Below are 22,247 nucleotides of genomic sequence, written 5' to 3' on the forward strand. Positions count from 1 at the left end.
TAATGGTCTGTGTGCACAGGACCTAATGGCTCTCATTAAAACACACAGTTATGGGAAGTCAGTGAATTTTCATTTTCAGACACAATGACTTGCTAAGTGTTTAGTTACCATTAGTCATCATCTTCGTTTATCTTTATTTAAACATGCACTTGGGCTCCATTCAGTGGCACACACTGACAACTTCAACAGAAGCAAACTCTGACTTGGGGCTGGGCGATACGTAAAACAAATATGATACTCGTCTTAAAAAAATAATGCAAGATTCGATTATATCATCTACCCAAGCCCTGCCCCCTCCCCCGCTGGATACAACACTTCCAACACCGCAAACACACATCATGTTGAGTTTGGCTGCACTTTATCTAATGATAGCCTGCGATTCATTTAGTTTAATTTAATAATTGAAAAGGTTTTACTTTGGTTAGTTTGAGCTTTTAAGTTAGTTTTGCTGTTTTAGGTTAGTTTTGCTGTTATGTTAGTAATTTCCAAATTCGATTTGTTCTTATCGAATTTGTGTTTGAAATGAATTTCGTTTCGTGAGGAGAACTGTTGAATCCAGTTGAACAGAACAGAATCCAACTTGGTGATTGTAAGAATGATAAATGCATGTTGATGTCACATAGCAATTTGCCTATTTTTTTTCATAAGGTCTGATGTTTTCTCTTTCTTTTTGGCGGTATCACCTTAGTAGACACATTTCATGATGATATTGATAAATTTAATTTACTTAAAGTCCCCCTGTAGTCAATCTATTTATCCCTTAAAACTCATCTTTGATCACCAAAATTACATATTTAAGCGTTTTTTTTCCTTGAAAAAAATTCTTCCTGCCTTAAAATATCTTGAATGTAATTCGACACCCTTGCCTCATTTAGTATACGCGGTTCTATGAATATGCAAATGAACCCCGCCTCCACTCACTCACTGATTGGTTACAAGGTAGTTTGTGACGTCAGAAACACCAGCGATTTCAAAGCGTGTTTTTGAGACTGTCTTTGGTTCACTGCAGTTTAAGGAGAAAATACTCAGCAATGCCGTCGACTTATGAATTTACACATGTTTGTCTTAAAGCATATTAAAAACACCACATAGACTCATAAACAACATTAAAAGCTTGATTTTCACCACAGGGGGGATTATAATGTGTATTATGTAGCTCTGTTTTTAAACTTGTATTCAAGCTAAAATGCAGGGCTCTACACTTACTTTTTGAACAAGGAGCACTGGTGCGCCTAAATAAAAAAATTTAGGAGCACAGACAAATATTTGGGGGCACAGTCATTTTTGTTGTATAAGTTTATCATTATAGTTTTATTATTAGAATTATTCAACAATTACATTTACAATGCTCATTTGTAAGGTTAAGAACATCAGACCAAAACTTTCAAACAAAAGATTTTCATTTAATTCTACTTTATCGTCATGTAGATTTCATTTATCATTGTATGTAGGCCCTATGTATGTTTCACATTTTATCTGAAATGAAGATCATGTCTGAGTCACTTGGCCAAGCTTTGTTGCCTGGTCGCCTTGACCTCTTTCCAGCAGACAGCCAATTTTCAGCACATTTTGTAGGATCAAACAGTTCCAGGGAGGGCCCCTCTGTGCTGATCCGAATTAGTAGGGCCCTATAAAATCCGTTTTATTTTTTCCCAAATTCCGTATTTTCCGTTTTAATTTTTGGGAATTCAGTTTTTTTTTTACCCTTTACTGTAATTTTAGTCGTAAAAAGAGTGTTTTTAATGTTAATGATTAAAATGTACACAAATAAAATAGGAATGACCCTAAATTTATTGAGGTAACAAACAAAATTCTCATTTTAAGAGATGTTAAATGTGGTTTGGTTTGTTTACATTAGTGAATGAATGTATTAGGCTAACTAACATGAACCACGAGCAATACATTTGTTACTGTATTTATTAATCTTTGTTAATCTTAGTCAACCCTAACCCTGTATTTTTAATGTTACTTCACACAGTGCATTAAGCTAACTAATGTTAACAAATACAACTTTTCATTTAAATAATGTAGGCTACTAAATGGTGAAATTAACATTAATAAAGATTAATAAATGCTGTAGAAGTGCAGTTTATTAATAGTTAATGTTAACTGATCTAGTTAACTAGAGTTTAATAAATGGAACCTTATTGTAAAGTGTTACCGATTTTGTTATACACCGAACCGATTCAGTGTTGGACAGATCAGTTGTTTTAACCATTCATTAAAGTGAATCGGTTCAAAGGAGTCATTAGTTCGCGAATCGGACGTATCATTAGCAGACGTTGTGTGATTATCCCGGCAGTTTTAGGACATCGCACAAGATTTGTCAATACAGAAAACATTTCATCATTGGATAGGATTTGTTTAGTTTATTGAAAGTGTTTTTTATGTCAGCTGAATGGGCGGAACGCTTTTCAGAGAAGAAGGAAAGGTAAAAAAGTTTTTTTTTTTTTTTTTTTTGCACAATTCACACACAGCGGTAGCCTAATTCAGGAAAAGAAATATCCGAATGCTCCACGTGAAACCTCGTTCTTCCGATCTTTTTCCATTGTGTCAATTCTCAATTGATTTAGATTAATAAGCGCGAGGGAGTGAGAGAGAGCAAGACAGTTTGAAGACGCGCGCGCGACCGGGCCTCTCTCTCTGCTCGTTCTTTCAGTAATATGCGATTTTCCTCAGAGCTCAGACATACGTTTTTCTCCCACACAAAAACAGATGTAAAATTCCGCGTTGACACTAGATTCCGCGTTAATTTGCCAACTCCGCGATTCCGTGATCGCGGAAATTATAGGGCCCTAAAATAGTTCGTGTGTGGGCACTGTAGTTTTTTTATGAGGCTACAGACTAGCTACTGAAGATTTAGGCCTAAATAACTGATCTCCTGGTAATATAGTGTCCTACTCTGCCCCTCCTCATGATGATCTATTTGCAGCTGTTTCTATAGAAAAATGCTGTGTCACTCGCACGGGTGCGCCCAAATATTTTTTCACGTTCGCACGCCGAAATATTTACTCGCATGTGCGAGTGAAATGGGCGCACTGTAGAGCCCTGAAATGTATTTGTTATTTGTCTAAAATTGGGGTTTAAAAAACAAATTGGTTCGTTCTGCATGAAAAAAACGGTACGGTTATTTTTTCCTTTATGGTTAGAGTTTAAAAAGTCGCTTAGTCGCTTTATTTAGAAACAGAAGTAAATAAAATTAAAGCTGCAAGCAGCGATGAAAAGGGCCCTCGCACTCCTGCCACCGCCACCCGGCGCCTTTAGGAAAGGCCTTAAGATTACACTCACTAAATTTGAAGAAGATCAGATCAAAACTGTAGGAGGAGTTCGTTAAAGTACAACGTCTGGAAATGGCAAAAACTGCCCAAAATCTGAGAGGAAGTTCAAAATAGTTTTATTTTTCTAATTTTTTTTGATCTACAGCAAATTATAATGCTCGCGATATGCTATAATGCAGCTGCCAATATTGGAAACACCGGACACCACAATTTCTTCATCCATTTGCAATATAGCTAAATTGCATTTATAAAATAATTGTAATTACAATGGTCATGTTTGTGAATTGTTTATTCATTATGTACTCTATTTAAATTAATATTCAGAAACAGGTGCAGTTACTGCTACCATTTCATTATTTATCAGACTGCTAACCAAAATAAAATAGGCCTACTTGATAATAGTATTGCAGAAATGCAAGTTAAGTTAAACGTCATGCAGTGAAGTGTTCTACGCGAACACTTGGATACGCGGCTAATAATAGCACATATTAATCTAGGATAACGTTTGAGCGAGCCGCCGTATAAAGTGGCTAATAACGTCAGGCTGCTACTAGCGTGTTTCAAATGATAGAACACATTTGTGGAAGAAGAGTGATATGCAAATGTTTGGCAAGTACCAAATATGAAAGTATTGTTATCGGACTCGTTCTGGTGAGGAGCCAATGAAATGCAAAATTAAAAATTGCATTAGAACCTAGAGCAGACGCATGCATGACAAAACGCATTACAATGAATCTGAAAAGCAATATTGACGCAAGGTTTGCAGGAAAGGTCAGATGGCATTTAATATGCAGCACACTTCCCAAAATGAAGTCAAACACCTGCCAAACAGGAGCAGGCAGAACTTACAGCCAATCAGAATAGCCGTTGCCATGGTGGCCACCGTGTTTGGCGCATCGCTCAGGTTCAACATGTGTCCCGACATCTGGTTCAGGTCGTCCACCGCATATTTAAACATGAAGGGCACCATCACATTGGTTATCTGGAGGACAAGCAGAAAAAAGCAAAGGTTGATGTGAGCACACCAAATGTTGTTCTGTGTTCTGAGTGCACTGATGGGCAGAGGCTCAGCACTGCATTAACAGCAAGCTGTGTGTGTGTGTGTGTGTGTGTGTGTGTGTGTGTGTGTGTGTGTGTGTGTGTGTGTCCTCCTGCAGACTTGCTTGATGCATCCACTAATGGAATTGAAATGGTTATTAAAGCTAATTAAAAGCTCGCAGAAAGCTGCTGGGTCGTGCCAATAAACAGCAGCACATTAGCCGGACGACATTTGCCTTGAATTAGGCCTCACTGTTGCTCACCCCTTTTTATTGTACATGACTCATTTCAGGTGAATGGCAAACGTCTACGCCACACAATGATGAATCTCAAAGGCGAACGTCATGCAACCGGTCAAGAACAAGTCCTGCTCGTACTTTACTCTGAAGATGATATTTTGTTTTGCATCATTTATTTTCTACCCCAATTCCTAAATGACTATAAGGCAAAAATACTGATATACAGTCAAACCAAAAATTATTCAGACACCAGATATAATTTTTTAGATTTGTTTACTAGTGGGTGCAGGACAATAGTTCATTTATGTAAGTGAGGATAGAAAAATAAAGTAAACTGTGACACATTATACCCAAAACTTCTTCATACAGTGACTACCAGTAAACTTTATAAAAATTTGGGACCAAAAATGATTCAGACACTTTGACCAGACCATGCTTTGCTTGAATGTGTTTTTTCTTTAATTTTGCTAATGCAACCTTTTAACATCACAGACTCTTATTTAATTAAGCACTGCTTGGTAATTGGTCGAGTTAAATTGGTATTATCTAATTGTGTAGTTAAATTTAACAGCTGACATCTATTAAACCTAATTCATCTGTGAGACAGTCTAACAGAAGGATGGCAAAACCAGTGAAATATCAACTGATTTAAACTCGGAGTTATATTGTCATATTTTATTACCATTTTCTAAACTATAGCGAATAAACTGTGATATTGTGAGAAACGCGGAGGTCTAAATAAATTTTGGTTCGACTGTATCGTACAAATTGTGAAGCAATTAAACACTAGTAGGGCTGCTTTGTGTCTTGACAAAAGAAAATGAACCACATGCGAGACAACATAGCATTGACCCTATAGGACAGTTCAATCCCAAACTCATTCACCCTTATGGTAATATTTGTGCCGTCTTTCATTTATGCGCTTTTACATTAAATTGAATTGTACAGAAGTATGTTCAAACATATTGAGAATCAACACTGAGAAAAATGAGAATTATAAAACAAACAAACTAAAACAAATCTTAAAACGAAACTGTGTGGATTACATTAAAGTGCCCTTATTTTGCCATTTTAAAGGTTCCTACTTTTGTTTTGGAGTCTCCTGCAATAGGTTTGCAGGTTAGGTCAAAAAACACTTACATTTTCTCATAATATGCATTTAATATCACCTCATTTCTCAAAGATTCTCAAATGATTAGTTCAAAACAGTTTGAAGATTCAATCTCTCTAAACCCCTCCTTTCCGTTAGCCTACTCTGCTCTGATTGGTCAGATGGCCCAGTCTGTTGTGATTGGTCTACTCTTGTCTGATTGGTCAGGTGGCCCAGTCTGTTGTGATTGGTCTACTCTGCTCTGATTGGTCAGACGGCCCAGTCTGTTGTGATTGGTCTACTCTGCTCTGATTGGTCAGATGGCCCAGTCTGTTGTGATTGGTCTACTCTGCTCTGATTGGTCAGATGGCCCAGTCTGTTGTGATTGGTCTACTCTGCTCTGCTCTGATTGGTCAGATGGCCCAGTCTGTTGTGATTGGTCTACTCTGCTCTGATTGGTCAGACGGCCCAGTCTGTTGTGATTGGTCTACTCTGCTCTGATTGGTCAAACGGCCCAGTCTGTTGTGATTGGTCTACTCTGCTCTGATTGGTCAGGTGGCCCAGTCTGTTGTGATTGGTCTACTCTGCTCTGATTGGCCAGACGGCCCAGTCTGTTGTGATTGGTCTACTCTGCTCTGATTGGTCAGGTGGCCCAGTCTGTTGTGATTGGTCTACTCTGCTCTGATTGGTCAAACGGCCCAGTCTGTTGTGATTGGTCTACTCTGCTCTGATTGGTCAGGTGGCCCAGACTGTTGTGATTGGTCTACTCTGCTCTGATTGGTCAGATGGCCCAGTCTGTTGTGATTGGTCTACTCTGCTCTGATTGGTCAGATGGCCCAGTCTGTTGTGATTGGTCTACTCTGCTCTGATTGGTCAGATGGCCCAGTCTGTTGTGATTGAAAAGCATAATGGGGCACTTCAAACATTGCTTCTCCCGTGGCTAGTGCATTTATTTATTTCATTTTTATTTATTTTATCAAACGTAAAACAGCGCTCATTACTGTCACTTTTCACCCTGCAGTCATCCAATCACAGTGGAGAAGAGGCGGGACAAATCCCACACCAACCAACCGTCACATTCTGCTTGTACAACGATAACAAATGACAACGATACTCAATACTCTCACGATATTGAAGAAAATTGCGATATGTGATAACTCATTAAATAATGCGATATTCGACATGCGGTACGATAATGCTTAAAGTGTGTAAAATAAACTTAAAATATCTTTAAAATATCTTTAAAATTATATAACCAACATGTGTGTTTCACATTCTTTTTGTGACAAGAAAACATCTCTACAACTTCTGAAAGTGAACATCAGTGTTTTACTGAAGCATAAGAAGTGTTATTTTAACATCAGTGTAAACCACGGGTTTCAGGTTATCCTACATCAGGTTTATTAACAACAGAAACTGAATAATCAAATGTAAAAATAAAACACTGCTTAGTTTTCACTGTATCAATTAAACATATACTGATTCTTATTAAAGCTACAGAAGCTATTTAGCCAAGAGCAGTGAGTGATTTTCTCTGTCTTTAGTTCATGACCCCAGTTATTGCAAGTCGTTGCGAAATATGCATTTCACGATATATACATCTGCGATATTTCGATAATTTCTATATATTGTGCAGCCATAATCCAAAACTAGTGCCAGAGCAAGTATGTTACATTGTGTCGACATTTTTATATTCAGAAACAAACTATTAGCAAAATTAGATACAGTTCTGCGGTTATTCCGTATCACAGCACATGTGCATCACTCTCAAGCGCCCGCAGCGTTCAGGTTTTCAGAAGAGTGCTGGTGTTTTCAGATGGTAAACACACAACCTTACTTTCTCCTGCTCAACAAAGATACTATGAACAATGTTGGTGTCCAAACACATTGGACCTCGCTAACTTTAATTTAAAGTACAAAAACTGAGACATTTCAAAGGAACTTATTTTGTGTTTTCCGCAGAAAAAAGAAAGTCATGCCGGTTTGCAGGAAGTAATGTCGTTGCAAAGCAAATCACGGATCCGTAACATACCAATTACTACACTGAAGCTTCATTTGTGGAAGATAAAAATGAGCTGCCAACACCTCAGTGATAATTTCGCTTTCAAACAGCACACATCCATAGCAATGCCCTTTTCCAAGAGGACAGAGTCAGGAGGCAAGTGGTTATAAACAGGTTTTAGTTACCAATATCACACACACAGGATGACACAACAGCAGCCTCTAACGTACAGCAAGAAGCAAACAAAGCCTGTTTGCAAGGACAATGAAAGTTTGTCAAGCTTTTTGCTTTTGGTTCAATAATAGTGGAAAAATCCCTCCATGTTGAACTCACATGACTGGGATCAGACCAGCTAATAAAACAGGGAGTTATCCGTTTAGAGAGGAAGAGTGTTTCCACATGTGACCTCTGGTGGCCTACATGTCTTAACCCTCTACAATGAGACTAAATCTTCACTCTGGGCAACTAAATAATGTCTCTCATTAGCCACTGGCTAATACAATTTACTTGCCTATGTGTGTGTGTTAGAGTGTTTGAATGCTAAGTTTAAGTTTAGCATAGATATATTTTCACTCGCTGAAAACTGCCTCAGCGCTCGAGTTTCGCTCTCCGTCAAGCGATCTGTAATCCATTCTGCACTGAAGAGCTCCAGCATTTAAAGTGGCAGACGATGAAACTGCAGTACATGTTTCGAATGAACAGTGTTATCGTTCATTGCTGTGGACGCTAATGTAGTACATCTTGTGAAAAGAGTCATAATAGGTGCCCTTTAAAAGGTAGAGTACAACTTATCGAAATCCGTATCATGTGACATGGAGTCGCTCAATCAGTGTTTCAACCGTGGAAAGACTTCAGTAAAACAGCTTGTCCATAAACTCGTTAGTCAGCTAGAAAAATTAACTTAGCATTTTGCTAAATATATGGACCATACTACATATTCATTATAATTTTTAATGTTCTTCAATATTTAACGCATGTTTGAATAAATCTGGCAAGTAATTTTAATTGTTCTATCTGACTAACGAGTTTATGGTCACTGGATATGGTTTTTCTGAGGTAAATGTGACGTTACATGACAAACTGTTTTACTGACGTCTTTCCACGGTTGAAACAACAATAAGTTCAATAAGTTGTAATTATCTTTCAACACACTTTCAGATGCTCATTCATGTTTATTTCTCGCTGTAACTGGTATTATTAAGGCGAAAGAGAAGATCATGTGCTTCTCTTGAGCTGCGCTGTGTCAGAGCGATCTGAATTTCGTAAGCAAATGGACGTAATTTGAAATCTGAGACTTTGTTTCATATCAATAGTAACAAAGCACAAATATTATTGCGATTTATTGGATGGGATGCGCGCTAGAATGTTACATTCATTCATCAACAGAAAACAGGATGACTAATGACAGGATCACTGTATAAATAACAATTTAGCATCTGATTTATATTGCAGATAAATGAGGAATGTTTAGTAGGGCTGGGTAAAAAAATATTGATTTCTCGATTTTAATCGATTCTCATTTTTACGAACCGATATCGACAAATCAGATGCTAAATTGTTATTTATACAGTGATCCTGTCATTCAATGTAATGCATGATACTTTGGTGTCACAGAGAATTTGCATTACGCTGAATGACAAAACTTCTACTCCGCTTATATTACAGGCCATCAACTGGCCACCCATATCAAACGGTGAGCTTGACCAGTGAGGTTAATCACAATTATTCACAACATCTACAAGAAAAAAAGATATAAGTGTTTTGGCATTCCACTGAATGACATGCGTGTTAGCACAGCATGAAAAGGTGGATTTATTAAATATTTAAGAGCAATGAACTCACTTTTCTGCAGCACCACACGGCCTTCAGGGTGTCAATGACTATCTGTCTGACTGACTTTATTTATCTTTTTTATTTGATTTCAGAAAGGCTTCTTGCTCCTGTTACACTGAATGATCTCTTACAAACTGCATTTTCAGATATTTAAATACTTTCAAAAAATAAGACGACATAGTCCTTTTAATATTAACACAGCCAACACTTATTTGAAAATGCCAAGAAAACAAATATATTTTTTAAAATGTTTATTTAAAGATGTAATGGCAAAATCAAAGTGCGGACGATTACGCTGAACAACACTTGTACACACTGGAACATTATTTCCCCCATATGTCGACATTATATTTTCACAAAAGTTATTTGAAATATTAAAGTAGACACTTTACTTGCATTTAACATGTTCTTATGTGCATGTAAAATTACTTTTGTAAATTGTATTTGATGCGGACACAAAAATGGTGATGTCCTCCATTTAGAATAAAGGCTCATCTCCATTAAACTTCACTGAAGCAGCGCTGGCGCGTCAAACACAGACTGCAACAGAATGGGAGCACAATAAGACTCAAATGTACAGTTTGCTCAAATATTTTGCACTTAAAATCTGCCAGTTCCAGCAGTATTGACAGACTTTTTAATGTAAAGCCAGAGTTTGTTCAGTAAACAGCCGTTTAATAAAAATACATTGTTTCTAGCCCCTGCTGTGCTGAAAGCAAGCCGAACCGTGACTTCAAAACTGTCCACCGTGATTTTAAGTGTGCCATTACACACCTAAGGCACATCATGTCAAAACAGCCTGAATTTTACATTTTTGTCACAGAACTAGAAGTGTATAAAAAGACAAATGAGCCATTAGGTGATACAGTGATGGGATAAATGAACGCACCTTGGATCCAGCGAGCAGACCCAGTGATATGGCCACTCGAGCACGGAGGTCGGGTCTGTCTTTGGGCCAAACGTACATCAACATGGCTGAGAGAATCTTCGTTGAGTTCACTTCCTTCAGCTGGAAACACAAAATGAAAAGTTATTTTTTTTTAAAGGGTTTCCCAGTTTTAAAACCATAAGTCTTGAAGAAAAAAAAAAAGAAAAAAAAGGAAGAAAGAGGTTGCAGAATTTCATTCTCTTAAAGTCCCCCCGTAGTCAACAATTTTATCCCTTAAAACTCATCTTTGATCACCAAAATGACATTTAAAAGTTTTTTCCTTGAAACAAAAATTCTTCATGCCTTAAAATAGCTTGAATGTAACTCGACACCCTTCCCTCATTTAGTATACGCGGTTCTATGAATATGCAAATGAGCCCCGCCTCCACTCACTCACTCAGCTCAGAGATCCACTGGTTGATCTGATTGGTTACAAGGTAGTTTGTGACGTCAGAAACACCAGCGATTTCAAAGCGTGTTTTTGAGTCTGTCTTTGGTTCACTGCAGTTTTAGGAGAAAATACTCAGCAATGCTGTCGACTTATGAATTTACACATGGTTTGTCTTAAAGGTTTAGAGGCCCAGAGAGAAGGCAATGAATAGTGGAATAAAGTCGTTATTTTTGGGGGTTTTTGCGCACAAAAAGTATTCTCGTCGCTTTATAAACTTAAGATTGAGCCACTGTAGTCACTTGGACTATATTAACGATGTCTTTAATACATTTTCTGGGCCAGCAAGTTATAATGTCTTAGAAGCCTATGGAGGAGTGATCCAGCTCTCAGATTTAATCAAAAATATCTTAATTTGTGTTCCGAAGATGAACGAAGGTCTTACGGGGTTGGAACAACATAAGGGTGAGTAATTACTGACAGAATTTTCATTTTTGGGTGAACTAACCCTTTAAAGCAGATTAAAAACACCACATGGACATATAAACAACATTAAAAGCTTGATTCTCACCACAGGGGGACTTTAAAACATGCGTGTTCAGGCCAAAACAAAATGTATCTCAACATCCCAAGCATTTTCTGTAACTCTCTTGTATTCTTCTGTAATAACTTTCTGGTTGTATATGATTATGTGACGCTGTATCAACGTCTGCAGGAGGGGGCAGCAGAGATCCACAAAGCTGATCAAGACTGCTCAGTTCAGTCCGCTGGTGACACGTTCACCAACACATCTACACCACAAGAGAGCAACACGACGAGCCAAACCAGACTGTCCACATTACAATCAAAGCTCTCTGCAAGCACACTAATTCTAGTTGATCACATTTGTTAGAAGTGTAGGTTATTGAGGTTATTGTATGCAAAGAAAAGCATAAATCACAGACACGTGTGAATATGGTGAGTTTTGGTATGGGAACATCTGAACTTTACCATTTCCAAATGATCCAATCATACGCAAATGCACTCGATAGTTTGAAAGCTATAAGAGGAAGAGGCTCTGTTTGTTTTAGATGAGAGAATTATTGACCATTTGCACTTAAATGTTCAAATAAATCTGCACTCAAATAATGGTCACAGAGTAATCAAATGAGGCCGTTACATAATCTGAACACTCTTAGCAATGAGGACAAGACAGATCTGAACCTGGTTTACCTTTCTGTTTTAAGGCTTAAAAAAAAAAAAAAAAAAAATATATATATATATATATATATATATATATATATATATATATATATATATATATATATATATATATAATTAATTTACAATTTAACAATAATAGGACCCTATGTAATCAGTTTTATTTTCCCCCCAAATTGTGTTTAAATTTTTCTGTTTTATGATTAAAAGGGGTCCTATAATAATCATTTACAGTTTTATACTTTTGTTCAGATGATCTACTATAAAAAGGTTTAAAAAACAACTCATTATTTGTTTGTCATATAATTTACATTGTTGCAGCATCTGTTTTCCCCCTCGTGTCACTGTCAGTCTTTACATCGGTGCAGAACTAGGGTATGCAGATTAAGACACCTACTCATCGCCATGCACTGATTAACTCCATGTTGTAGCGAGAAAAATAAACATTGTAACCAAATCATGCGCTGGTGCGACCAACTGAGAAAGTTGGTAGAACCAGTGCAACCAGTGGAAAAGTTAGTCTGGAGCCCTGATTGGTTGTTTTTAAATAAACACTGACAAAACATATACGAGTTTTAGGGCTGGACGATATGATGATATATATAACACTGATATAAGTGATCACATGGATTTTAACCTACAAATATTATATTTATATAAAGCGTTCACAGGCAGATTTGCTTTATGTATTTCCCCGGCGTCGAAACCACGCACATATAAGGCAAGGCAAGGCAAGGCAAGGCAAGGCAAGGCATATAAATGTCAGGAAACACGATTCCTGGATGCATGTCAATATCCATGGATCATTGGATCTTTGGTAAGTTGTAAGGAACACCTATATCGAGTCCAACCTTTAGTTTAAACTGATAATCATTTGATTTACTCAGTTTCCCCTGTTAAACGCAGTCACACAGCAGCTCTTCTGCCACTCAGTCCGACTGAGGGACGTGATCCGGCGGGAAAATGACGTCAATCATGCATACCCTCTGTTTCTTTATGTTTAATCAAACTATATTGTTTCCATCGTGAAGAAGACCTTTTGAGATTCCATGTTATACATTAAGGCCATGTCCACACTAATAGGTTTTCGTTTGAAAACGTATATTTTTCTCTCCATTTTGGCCTTTTGTCCACACCGAGACAGCGTTTTTATTAACGAAAACAAAGCTTTTTTGAAAACGCACTCCAAAATGGATACATTTGAAAACGCCGTTTTCGCGTTGTAGTGTGGACTGTGAAACCGGTGGTATTTAAAAACGATGACGTAAATTTAGTCATGTGACGCATATTGTACCAATAGATATTCATGTTTATACCAGTATTGTGCCTGTTATGTGCTATTCACTTTCACACTGTTGCTAAAACTATTCTACATTGCACACTCTTCATATCACAGTCCTGCAAAGATGACAGAATTTACTCACATTTGCTGTCCTGCAGTAAAACATGAGAGTAGTTGTGTTTTAGACCAAACATATGGTGACTGCGTGCGACCTGGACCGCATCAGTGAATGGTGAGATATTTTACTAAATAAAATCCTGTCAGAAGAAATGCGTGATAACTTCATTATTTATTTTTCCCTCTGAATCATGTCAGTGATCTTTTGTGGGGTTTTACGCATGTGCAGTAAAGGTGAATTTAGCGTTTTCAGGCAGTTTTCAAAAGTTTCTCATCCACACTGAAACGTCCAAAAACGCTTGTGTGGACGGAGAGCGTTTATAAACGAAAACGCCGTTTTCAAACGTATCTGGATTAATGTAGACGTAGCCTAAATTGCATTTGAATCCATGATTTCAGCCAGAGGTGAAAAACCCCTCTACCATACACACAAAAACCCTTACCACATTTTTGGGATCTGCACTGAGGCCTCCGCCTGCATGCCCGTGCCAGCACTGTCTCTCTGGAAGATGTAAATGCTGGAACACACCAACTCACATATTAACACTTTTCCCCCCAGCATTTTAGTTATTGAGATGAAGCATGCATCAGTTTCATGAAAAATCAAGCACAATGTCTTATATTATGCACTGTTTTAATAAAGACTTACTTTGGCCGCTTCTAAGATCTGTCGGCTGCTCTGGCCTCTGCTGCTGGCCCATGTTGACGACGCACTCCGCTGACTTGACAGCTGAAAGAAAGTGAAGAAATATGAGATATGAGAATAAATGGGAATCAATAAGATTCCTTTCACACTGCATCTCTACTTCCCCTCATAAGCACATTTAGTTTACCGCTTTTTATTATTCACTCACCATTCTCCTCAAGTAACTGTTCTGAATCCAAAAACAATCAATTTCTCTGAAAGTTGCAACTGTGTCATGCTTTGTGAAATATGACATAAAATGTGATTTGTGCCATAAAAATATTTAGCCTATTTATTAGTTGAATACCTGTCAGTTATCTATTGAAGGGCTGTACATTCTTCGGCTGAATCTACACACAATTAACTGTTTACCGTGGCTAAAGGGGTCATATGATGCTATTTTAAAAGTTCATTATTTTGTTTTTTGGTTAATGGAATAGGTTAAAACATTATTTTTTAACATTCATTATTGCAGCTCCTCTATTGGTCAGTCTGAAACACGCTGATTTCCACAAAGCCACTCCTCCTGGAAAGCTTAGAGTGCTCTGATTGGCCAGCAGACCGAGTGCGCTGTGATTGGCCAAACACCTCAGTTGCGTGTGGGAAATGTAACGCCCCTTACCATGATCGCTAGCTTCAGCTTCCAAGGCTTCTAATGCAATTGTACACAGTTAGTAGTAATGTAGTCAGTTTTACCGCATCAATTCGAGCCCGAGTCAGGTTCAGAAGACGAGGTTGATCAAGCCAATCGATCGGAAACAGTGTTGAGCAGAATATTTCGCAGTGGAAAGCCAAGCTTCTTCTTTCCCTCTCAATGACGGTTGGCAAACCCACTTGAAGGAGCATAATGCCCCCCCTCTGCACGACAGATGACGCAAAATAAAGGATCGGGCTCAGGACAGCCGACACAGATCAGTTTAAAAGTGCTTTATCGGGCCGATACCGATCCTTGAGATCCGCTCGGGACATCCCAGGTAAGAGGTCTGTGTTTATAGCTGGCGTTGTGCTCTCCCAGGTTCAGCTGTCCTCTGTAAAATGTGTTGCGTACGAGCAAACTATTGGGTTGTGCTGCTCAGGAACAGCTTTATAAATAGCCTGAAGCTTAACCTCTGTTCGCATCCAAACACATCGCATCTCCGCAACATCATGACAACACTACAGTTCACTGAGAAACTTAATACATTTGGTTGTCACAGTCACTTCACATTTTAGTGCCCAATCCTGCTCTCTACACCAGAGTTCAGTAATTTACAGAGTAATTCAGAAAAAAACAGTAATTTACAAAAATTCTATGTAGTTTGTATGGAAACAAACTTGTTAATGGTGCATTTAAACAAGCATCAGAGATGTGTCTCTCTTAGCTGTATATGTGCAAGAAAACCCACAGTGAACGTGGCTGAATCTTTAGTCGTTCGCACATCGACACTTAAAAGACACTTTCTGGTGAATTCATGACTCACTAACTTACAACGCAAGTACGACAATTTCATTTGCTCTTTATAGTGAACTGATATATAGAAAATGGCCTTTTATTTCTAAATTAAGACAGATTTTGATGTAAAAATCATACTAACATTATAAGCGTACCTCAAGAAAAATCAAAGTTTGTGACCCATTCAACCCTTTAAACAGTTACTCTGAGGTTCTTAGAGGACAAAAATGTCTGTGTCTAAAAACTGCCATAAAAACGTGAAGCTTCAGAGCACAGGCTTAAGTTTGCTCTCGTTTTCAAGACGACCCATGGCTGGTTTTTGTTGAAGTGAATATTTTTTCTTTTTTCGGTTTTAACGGGTTTCAATGGGGACATTTTTGTCCCGAGTGTAACTATTTTCTGTAAAATAGATTTATTAAAGGAAATGAGGTTGAAATAGTAAAATTCCAATAAAAACCACACACTTTTACACAGAATTTATACAGTTGGCATTAACACGGGCAAAATGCCCAAAAAACAAAACTGAAAAAGACTAAAATGTCCTTAAGGATGCAAAAAGGTTAAGACTGACCACTTGACTAGTTGTTTAGACAACTCAACCACTAGTAAAAGTAATATATAGGCTAGTTCAAACACCCCTATAGGCCCTAGTGTTGAATCACTCATATCGTGCAAACTTGGTTATTGCCTATTTATCAAAAAGAGCTTGTGACGCTATCATTTCTATGTCTTGACCGTAATCATACCGCAATGTAATCACAGATCTTTTTCAAAAAAAAACTACATGAGTGTTTTTGGTGTAAATGGAGTCTGTCACGTGACTCTGATATGAGCCGAGAGGGCGGGATTCAGTCTTATCTAAGCACACATGTTGTTGTATGTGTAACTTATATATCATGTGACCTACAGGTTAAAGGAGTTAACTCCAAACCAACAGCTAAAAGTTAAGTTATAACCAACAAATTAATCTACAAACTAAAGTGAACTAGTCATGTGACATTATATATCAGCATATACTGCAAGTGCCTCCATATTAGCTAGCAGAAATGAAGACATTTACGTTACACAACAGAATAGGGACAATTTCATTAGTCACGATGAACCACGCCAACTTCCTACTTAACAACAACAACTAGTCACAAACAGCACAGCACAGAGATGTATGGTCAATACTTCTGCTGTGTGTGACACTATACAGTGTAAGGTGGTGTTTGTAAAGTTTGAGGACTGCCCTTGTGTGCTGGTGTCCTGAAGTGTGTGTGTGACAGAGGTGAATGTACCTGATAAGTGCTCCGCTGCTTCCGATGGCTCGTCGCTCGGTGGTCGTGACAGATCCACGCGTGGACAGATCGACTCTGCTGAAGCAACAGGGACAATTTACGCCTTTGAATGTGAAATCCACATTTCAGCGGGACCAACAGCGGCGCCATGCTGAACCAAGGGGCTGAGGCGACGTCATGCGTGACGTCACTTCCGCTCAGCCGCGTCCTGTAGCCACTAGAAACACGACCGGGGTTCGTAGGAAAAAAGGAAGAAAAAACCCCGCAAAATTGTATTAATAATTGTATTTAGCAAAGGCGCGTTTAATTTATAAACAATAAAACCGGTAAAGACATTTATGAAATTTAAAAATATTACAAAAAAGTTATATTTATAATAAATGTTGTTCTTTCTAATAATCAAAGAATCCTGAAAAAAAAATCACAGTTTCCACAAAAATATTAAGCAGCACAACTGTGTTTAACATTAATAATAAGAAGAAATGTTTCTTTAGCATCGGATTAGCATATAATAATGACTGGATCTGAAGGATCATGTGGCTCTGGAGTAATGATGCTAAAATGTTAGCTTTACATCACAGGGATAAATTACAGGCTTGTTTGAGATGAGCAAAATCTGCGCAGAATCGATCACCGGTGATCAGCGCGAGATGCATGCCGGTTAGAAATGTGTCCGAGTGTGGTCCACCTTGCTCTGATGTCATGCTGAGGTATGTCATAGTGATGGGTCGTTCGCGAATGAGCCGGATCTAAGAGCCGGCTCTTGTAGGTGAACGACGGGAGCCGGCTCGCATATCTGAAGAGCCGACTCTATTTTTAAAAATATAGCCTATAGAAATTAAATCATTATGTAGGCTAATAATGAAATAATGAATGATTTTAATTGCATTTAAAATAATTGACTAATTCAAAAACCAACAAAAACATAATTATATAGGCCTAAAGGCGCACACACATTTGTTTCGACTGTCTGATCAGCCTCACATTCTGTTCCTGTCAATCATACACGCGATGTCAACCAATTAAACTGCATGAGGGAGTGCCGAGCAAACTCACACACACACTAGAGATGCGGATAAACCGCGGATCAGGCGGATGACGTGACGAAAAATAATATTTTAATTAAATTCGGGCGGGTGGCGGTTGAACCAAACAAATGAAAAAAGTTTGCTATAAGCAAACCTGCAAGCTATGCCCAGCTGTCAGTACTATTGGAGGAGGCCTAAACGTCTCTTAGATGAGACCGCCTGGGTTATTTTGTTTCGATATTAATTATATTTTAAAACAGCCAATCGTAGCCTACTACCACTGTGGAATATGCATTTAAAAGAGAGACAGATAATGGTCTGATATGACTCAGAAATGACATCGGGCAATTGCAGCGCAAGATGTTCAGAAGAACGCAAGAGCTAAACTTCTACAAGCTCAATAATATCCACATTAAAAAGTAAAAAAAGAAGGTAAGAAAAATAGTCAGTCATAACTTTGCCCATTAATTAGATGTGCAAGACAAGCAGGCTAGTTTTTGGGTTGTTATGGACAATTAAATATGTGAATAGTCACGTTGCACAGTTGTGTGGTGGACTTTAAGTTTCAGCGAGTTAAAACATATATTTTTTAAAGAGCCGTTTGTGAGTCAAAAAGAGCCGGCTCTTTTCAGTGAGCCGAGTCAAACGAGCCGGCTCACGGAAAAGAGCCGGAATGCCCATCACTAGTATGTCAAAAAACTCTCCCGAGCGCAAGGCGGCCGTGTCGGATTCTGCAGTCGAGCGCAGTTGCTCTCCACCGACTGCGCTGAGCAAAAGCATGATGGGAAACGACTTGCTGACGACACAGCTCAATGCTCAATGGTTTAAACAACTGTGATGTATTGTTCTCTTTTAAAATGTTTGATTATAAAACTCTGATATCATGTTTTATGTGTATATGTTATGTGTGAATATTCCCAAACTATCTGACAGTGCGATCTCTATGGGTTATGCAATTTAATTTTTATAAAAAAATAGAAAAAATAAAAACAAAAATTATTGATAAACATGTATTTGGAATGGAATTAAATAACAAGTACTTTGGGTGTCTTGTTCATTTTATTTATTTTCATATAAAAGCAACAGAACTTAAATTACCAGTTTATAGCAACACTGTGCACGAGCGTGAATCCTGTGATTTCAGTCTTTGATCTCACAGGTGTTAGATCCACTGCGAGAAGAGAGATCTGTCCGGCTTGCCTGCACTTTTTTCACTCCTCATCTCACTGCAGCAACTACTCTCGAATACATTTCAGGCGAGGCAAGGCGGATCTCAAACAAGCCTAATGTATATCGCTTGTTTGAGATGCGCCTTGCCTCGCCTGAAATGTATGCAAGAGTAGGCGGCTGCAGTGAGAGAATAGGCTTGTTCGACTTAATGCAGCTCTGCGCAGACCGATCGGCGGCTGACTTGAAGCAGTGCATGCCGGTTAGAAATTTTGTCCGACTTGATACAGCGCCGACGCCATGTGACTGTGACGTGTGCCATCAAAGTAGCGCGAGAGCGATTTGAGAGTAGCTGGAGAACTCAGCCAGCGCAGCTTCTCAAGAGCGGCTTTTTTTTTATTATTATTTATTAATGCTGAGAACGGGAACATACAAAAGAAAAAGTATACATCACATAATATCAACCAAAACAATAATAGGATAACAGCAGTAACAGCAAATAGGACAAAAAAATACATATATATAAAATACAACAAAAATAAATAAATAAATAAAAATAAAAAAGAGGTAGGGCCAGATTACATCACATAAAGATGTTCACATGAAGAGATCAAAGGCAGTGCAAATTCTAACAGTCCTTATAGCTTTCTTATTAGTAGATACTGAAATCACATTTAGATAATTTTCTATTTCTTTTAAGAAGACAGAGAAGACAGGTTTACAGTTTGAAAATCTGCATTTGTGAATGTAAAATTTGCTTAGGAAAATAATTAAATTAATAACAAAACAGATATTTTCGTCTGTGGGGTCTGAGTCAAAATACCCAGATATAATGTTTCTCATATGTATTGAGAAGCCTGGCCAAATCTTACACTTGACAAATACATCAATATCATTCCAAAGCTTCTGAGTGTAGTGACACGACCAAAATAAGTGTAGCGTCTGGACCAATCAGACACACACAAATTATTCATTTATTTAATCAATAATCCAGCAAACTCACTCTCCCAACAAATGCCTGTGAAACTTCCCCCAAAAACGAACATCCCAAATGAAGCTAACACACTGGCAGAACGCGGTGTCTTACAGGACACACAGAGACTGATAAGAGTTTTACGATCCAAAGGAATTTCCAGAAAGCTGTGAATCCCACTTAAATTTTTGCAGAGGAGGAGAAATAAACCCTGGTAATCCTATATATTCTATATATAACCACTTGATAAATGTGTAAACATGTATCTAATTTTCCCACCTCATGATTTTCCTTTTATGTGGTTTGGCTTTTGTATTCTTGTAAACTCTATTGGGTTAATATTTCAGACTTTGCATACTATGGTCAACTAAAATCATATGTGTGGCATTATGTTACATTCTGCTTACTTTGTGACACCTTAGTATTATAAGCATCTTAAAGATTCTTGTGTTAAACATCCAATCAAATTACATGTTCAAAGACAATGGTCGTAAAAGAATTTCCCTCCAAAGGAAAATCCTCTCATTGGCTCTCTTACACCTCCAGAGTGTGTGGCATCTTTACGCTTAAACGTACAGTATGGAATTTTTCGCCACTAGGGGTCGCTAACCTCTTTACAATAACAAAGGCGTAGTTTGATGACGCAACATTTGCTAAGAATTATGGATCTTGTCGTCAACGTCAAGCCGACTGATCTAATAATGTTTATGGATGACTGAATACATCAATGTTTTTATCATGACTGTGATATGAAGCAGGTCGGGATTGCTAAGAGACAGCCATCAGCTCCACACGCGACGCGAGTCCCGCGGATATAAAAGGAATATGGACATTTCATTCTACCAAACTACACGCGAGTGCAGAATTACAACTCACAGGTAAGTTTATTAGACAAATTAAACTTGTGAGGTAACGCAGCGCTGTTTCACTTGGTCTAACATTACACTAGCACACTAAACTGCATTTAAATGTGTTGAAATGTAATGTTATGTGTTAGTCTGTCTGTATGAGACTAGCAGTAAGCTAGATCAACATGAGAATAACATACAGATCATATTCTAACATTTTATCATTGTTGAACTATATAACATTGATTAGTTTTATGTAAATGTGCTCACCTGTTTAATAAAGTACATGTAGGAGCAGTCGAAGTCTCGGACGTGGAGCTCTCATTTATATACTGTCTATGGGAGCTCTCGGCATCTCGAAAACACCGCGCTGATATTGATTCTCGTTTTAGTTCTCCTTTTTTATCCAAAGTCTGCTTGCCATGGTCCATAATGTTTGAACGAAACAACAACAGCGTGCAGATAAACATTGCGAACTACAAAGTTGTCCGCGTCAGTCGCTTTGGTTACTATCGGAGGGCTCTGGTTCATAGCTCTGGTTGCCATGGCAGCACGAGCGGAAACCAGGGACAACGCGGATATGACACCATTGACGGCGACAAAACGGAAATAAAGAAACGGGACGTGTCCTCGAATTAAATTACAAATTTCTCCTGGTTTGAAAGTTAATATTGGGATAGTGTAAGTACACAACTAAAACAAATATATAACATAGATATAGTGATTTTTGCTATTTTTAAAGCAAAAAAGTTACATATTGTGCCTTTAAAGGAACTGATCACCAGATCAGCTCCTTCTTAGCTTCTTTGCTGCTGGCCTCACTGTTACTCCTCACGTTGATAGTGGGGGGTGGGGGTGGGGGGGGAGAGACCCCCCCCCCCCCAACAGGCTGTGAGCACCGTCGGCCATGCCTTCATGCTCCCAAAGGGACTCTCTCTCTCATCCACAACAGCGTCGAAACCACCATGCAAGTTCATCATCATCTTCTCCATCCAGAAGAGGAGAAAACGATGGTAACTTGCACCATGACATTTGACACTCACACGACGTTTGACATCGACAAACTCAATTTCCAACCACTTCAAGAATTGTTCTCTGCACTGACCATGCAAGTATCAATTTAATGAGGTGCTCAGAAAATGATCAGCTGATGGTTCTTTTCATAGTTAAATAGATCTTTTCCATAGTTCTATTTCCTGCTTCCGGTTTCATAACACTCACCATTTTACCTATGCATGGATGTATGTTTGTTTAGTTTAGTTATGTTTGTGATTTAGTTAATAAAACTTGTGCACAATTATGTATTTGATTTCTGAGCCTCTGCTTGCAAAAAAGTCCATTTTACGATCTTGATCTTGTTACATGCTCTAAGCGCTGTACATGCTAAGAAATAATTATTTTTCGGTGGCCATGAAAGATACACTTTTCTTAGAATAAAT

General features: G+C 38.2%; 1 protein-coding gene across 1 annotated transcript in view; it reads right to left on the bottom strand.

The window, feature by feature from the left end:
• Positions 1-17,203, bottom strand: part of abcb7 (ATP-binding cassette, sub-family B (MDR/TAP), member 7) — a 45,931-nt gene extending 28,728 nt beyond the window's left edge. The window contains exons 1-5 of the mRNA XM_084132963.1: positions 16,793-17,203; positions 14,045-14,125; positions 13,839-13,913; positions 10,370-10,489; positions 4,128-4,260 (exon numbers count right to left, since the gene is read on the bottom strand). Coding sequence (XP_083989089.1) covers positions 4,128-4,260; positions 10,370-10,489; positions 13,839-13,913; positions 14,045-14,125; positions 16,793-16,942 — 559 coding nt within the window. The 5' untranslated portion in view covers positions 16,943-17,203. The remainder of the gene's footprint in view (positions 1-4,127; positions 4,261-10,369; positions 10,490-13,838; positions 13,914-14,044; positions 14,126-16,792) is intronic.
• Between the last annotated feature and the right edge of the window lie 5,044 nt (positions 17,204-22,247).

This window comes from Abramis brama, assembly GCF_963993115.1.
Source record: "Abramis brama genome assembly, chromosome: 13".
NCBI lineage: Eukaryota > Metazoa > Chordata > Actinopteri > Cypriniformes > Leuciscidae > Abramis > Abramis brama.